Source organism: Monopterus albus, unplaced genomic scaffold (assembly GCF_001952655.1).
Source record: "Monopterus albus unplaced genomic scaffold, M_albus_1.0 scaffold269.1, whole genome shotgun sequence".
Classification (NCBI taxonomy): Eukaryota; Metazoa; Chordata; class Actinopteri; order Synbranchiformes; family Synbranchidae; genus Monopterus; species Monopterus albus.
The window spans coordinates 812,530-816,399 of NW_018128149.1; the positions used below are offsets into that span (position 1 = coordinate 812,530).

A 3,870-nucleotide genomic window follows, 5' to 3' on the forward strand; every position below is an offset into this window, starting at 1 on the left:
CTCATGCCACCTATGTCTCCGTGGGTCTTGCTGCCGAGCAACGATCGTTGGTGGGGGTCCACATCCAATGCCTGGGTCCGTTAAGCGTGGGCCCTTGTTCCTGTCTGCATACCTCGGCGCTGGGTTCCAAGCACGCTCTCCAGCCCGGAGCCAGCAGTCCTCTATACGCAGGTCACCTGTGTTGTGCTCAGCATCATCGCACCCTCATCTGCCTGTTGTCTCCTCTCTTAATCTCCTTCTCTGCTCTATACACAGTGCCAAAACCTCTCCTCCGACCCCAGGCGGCTCCTCCAGTGGTCCAGTCATTTCTGCGGCCCGATCACCCGAGACCCACGCCGGCAGCTCCGCGCCTGATCCTTGCCACCCCCTTTCCGTTCCATACTGTCAAATAAATATCTCTCTGACCTGAGTTTGAGTCCTGCCTAATACTGAGTCCAGTTGCTCTGTTGGTGTGCGGCTTGCCGTAACATAGTCATTCTCATGAGTTTTTGCAGGGTGCATATAGGCCAAGGACAACTAGATAGACAGTTTACAGGCAGGGGGATATTGTTATTATTATGATATGTGTAACCGTAATTGTAATCATAATATTTTCTTATGTGTAATGTCATGACATGTCACTAGATGTCATGTCAGAGTATTCTTAGATACACACCACGTAATCAACAGTCACACACATTGATTTTCTTCATGTTTTGACTATTGTTATGGTCAGCTCCAAGCTGGCATATCAGGTGACGCCACAGTTTGACGTCCCTCTGTAGTATGGGGCTAGCCCAACCGAAGTGATAAAATGTATAGGCTATTATGGTTCAGGGTCTTTCATTGTTCATCTGCCTGTGCACAGGATTGGAGGTGGAAGTTAACCTGGATGTGTAATGTTAATTTTACCAGTGATTCTTTGAATAAACCAGCACGATTATTATTTATATATCCAAGTGGTCTGCTTCGTCTCTCTGAGTTCCTGGTTAAAAGAGCCGAAATAGCTTCCAATAGCTTTCACTATTAAGCTCCTCTCCTATGGAACCAACTCCCAGTCTCAGTTCGGGAGGACACCCTCTCTACCTTTAAGATTAGACTTAAGACATTCCTTTTTGATAAAGCTTATAGTTAGGGCTGGATCAGGTGACCCTGAGCCTTCCCTTAGTTATGCTGCTATAGGCCTAGGCTGCTGGGGGGCCCCATGATGCTCTGAGTTTCTTTCCTTTCCTCTCTTCTCTCCTCTCCTCTCCTCTCCTCTCCTCTCCTCTCCTCCCCTCCCCTCTCTCCCTATGCTTCTATATGCCACCATTACACATCACTAACTTTGTGTCTCCTCTCTCCCGTAGTGTGTCCTCTCTCTCTCCCTGTACCTTTCTGCAGGTTGCCCTGGCCCTGGAGCTCTGTGTCCCTGACAAGCAGTCACCAGCCACATCGACCTGATCAGTGTTTGATTGTTTGTTGTGTCTTGTTGCTTTTCTTCTTTTCTCTCTCCTCTATCCACTCACTCAAACTGGTCGAGGCAGAAGGCCGCTCACCAAGAGCCGGGGTCTGTCGGAGGTTTCTTCTGTTAAAGGGAGTTTTTCCTCCCCACTGTCGCCAAATGCTTGCTAAAGGGGGATTTGTTTGGTTTTCCCTATGTAATAATAGTGATAACAGTAAGGTCTAGACCTTAGTTTGTAAAGTGTCCTGAGATGACTTTTGTTGTGATTTGGCACTATACAAATAAAATTTGATTTGATTTAAATTTGATGTGATTTTGATTTGGGTGTGTGCCTGCGTAGGTGTGTGTGCTTGGGAGTGTGAATGGGCTGATAGCGTGAATGTGCTTTGAGTGTGCTGCAATGCGTAGAAAAGCTGTCTACAAGTATAAGACCATTTAACATTTAAGAATATGTATGGTACATTTATGGTTATAGATGCCTTACCACCATGAGAATTATGTTTCTCTTCTTCTATGCATGTCTCTCCTTATAGAAGCAGAGACACACAAAGACACCCAAACATCACCACTGTCAGCAATGTGACAAAGCCTTCCTAAGGCCATCATATCTAAAGATTCATGAGAGATCTCACTCTGGAGAGAGGCCATACAGCTGTGGCCAATGTGCGAAAACTTTCACTCAGAAGAGTAACTTAAGCCGACATCAACGAATTCACACTGGAGAGGAACCGTACAGCTGTGACCAATGTGCGAAAACTTTTATTCAGAAAAGTGAGTTAAACCGACATCAGCGAATTCACACTGGAGAGCAACCGTACAGCTGTGACTGCTGTGGAAAGGCATTTACTCAGAAGAGTAATTTAAAACAACATCAACGAGTTCACACCGGAGAGAGGCCGTATGGATGTGACCAATGTGGGAAGCGTTTCGCTCAGAAGAGTCAGTTAAACCAACATAAACGAATTCACCCTGGAGTGAAGCCATACAGCTGTGGCCAATGTGGAAAGAATTTTACTTGGAAAAGTGAGTTAAATGCTCATCAACGAGTTCACACAAGAGATAAACCGTACAGCTGTGGCAAGTGTGGAAAGACTTTTATTTGGAAACGTGAACTAAATGCCCATCAAAGAATTCATACAGGAGAGCAACCATACAGCTGTGACCACTGTGGATAGCATTTACTCAGAAGAGTCAGTTAAACCAACATAAACGAATTCACACTGGAGCGAAGCCATACAGCTGTGACCGATGTGGAAAAATGTTTAGCTGCAAACTTAAACTAAATGCCCATCGCTAAATTCATACAGGTGTTAGGTTATTTCCTAGTTAGATAGATATTCAGAGATTTGTTGTCTAGAAATGTTAGTGGAGACAGAGTGACTAGCTCAGGTTGTTAACTGTGCTTGCAGTGCAGACTGCAGGCACGTCAAGGTTACAGGAAAAGAGCTGTTAGTGTCAACTGTAATGCTAGTCTTAATATTTGTCTTAATGTGTAAGGTTATGCCCAATTGTTTTAGATACACACCACGAAAACAACAGTCACGCACCTTGACTTTTCCTCATGTTTTGGCTAACGTTAAGAGTCAGCTGCAAAGCTGGCTTATCAGGTGACGTCACGGTTTTGACGCCCCTTGTAGCATGGGCTAGCCCAAGAAATGATTAAGATTATATAGGCTTTTTGGTCCAGGCTTCTTGAGCTTTTCTGCTGCCTGCGCGCAGGTAGAGGGGTGAGAAAGGTCTGGACGTGTAATGTGAATTTTACCTGTGATCCTCGGAATAAACCAGCACGGTTATTTTTTATAAAATCTAAAGCAGTCTGCTTCGTCTCATTGAGAGTTCCTGGTTTGAAAGAACCGGAAGAAGCTACAGAGAAATAAGAGCTTATACCCTTAAAGTTGATGTGTCAGCAAACAGTTGTCTTTAATACGTCCTGTGGACACTTGAAGTCATATTTGCACCAGTGTAAGATTTGAGTCTTATAGACTCTAGTTACTTTATCAGCTTTAGTTACTTCTCATGCCTTTAGTTCCCTTTAGTTACCTTTCATAACTTTATCTTACCTGATTACAGCTGTATTGGTTATTGTGCAGAACTACTGAGCTCTGGTTATTTTCTAATACATTTATTCTCCTTGCTTATATGTCTTACAATTGTAATGAGGTAGAATCTGCTTACTTCCTGCAACTTCTGAATGTCTGCATCCCCCAGGCAACCAGACAACCTATTTACATTTCAACAAAGCCCCACTAGCCCACACCTGGACACACCTAGCATATCTCAAGTTCTGCCCCACCAGGGGGTGTCTTACACACACAGGGGGTCTCATCACCTGAGATGACCACTTGGCCAGTCTAGCATACTTATTGTCTCACACACACATAGGGGACCTGCAACCCAGTTAACCCATTGTTCTGTGTGCTTGATCACGACTTAGTTATCACATGAGA

General features: G+C 44.5%; 1 protein-coding gene across 1 annotated transcript; it reads left to right on the top strand.

The window, feature by feature from the left end:
* The first annotated feature begins 807 nt into the window (after window positions 1-807).
* Window positions 808-2,619, top strand: LOC109972782 (gastrula zinc finger protein XlCGF49.1-like). The gene is made up of 2 exons (XM_020621912.1): window positions 808-861; window positions 1,957-2,619. The coding sequence occupies exons 1-2, from the start codon at window positions 808-810 to the stop codon at window positions 2,596-2,598; spliced, it is 696 nt and encodes a 231-aa protein (XP_020477568.1). The 3' UTR covers window positions 2,599-2,619.
* The last annotated feature ends 1,251 nt before the right edge of the window (window positions 2,620-3,870 follow it).

Excerpts from the sequence above, each read along its gene's own strand:
- LOC109972782 (XM_020621912.1), top strand. The coding sequence starts at position 808 with ATGGTTCAGGGTCTTTCATTGTTCATCTGCCTGTGCACAGGATTGGAG. Across the intron at positions 862-1,956 it reads GCACAGGATTGGAGGTGGAA|AAGCAGAGACACACAAAGAC; the intron begins GTTAACCTGGAT and ends CTCTCCTTATAG.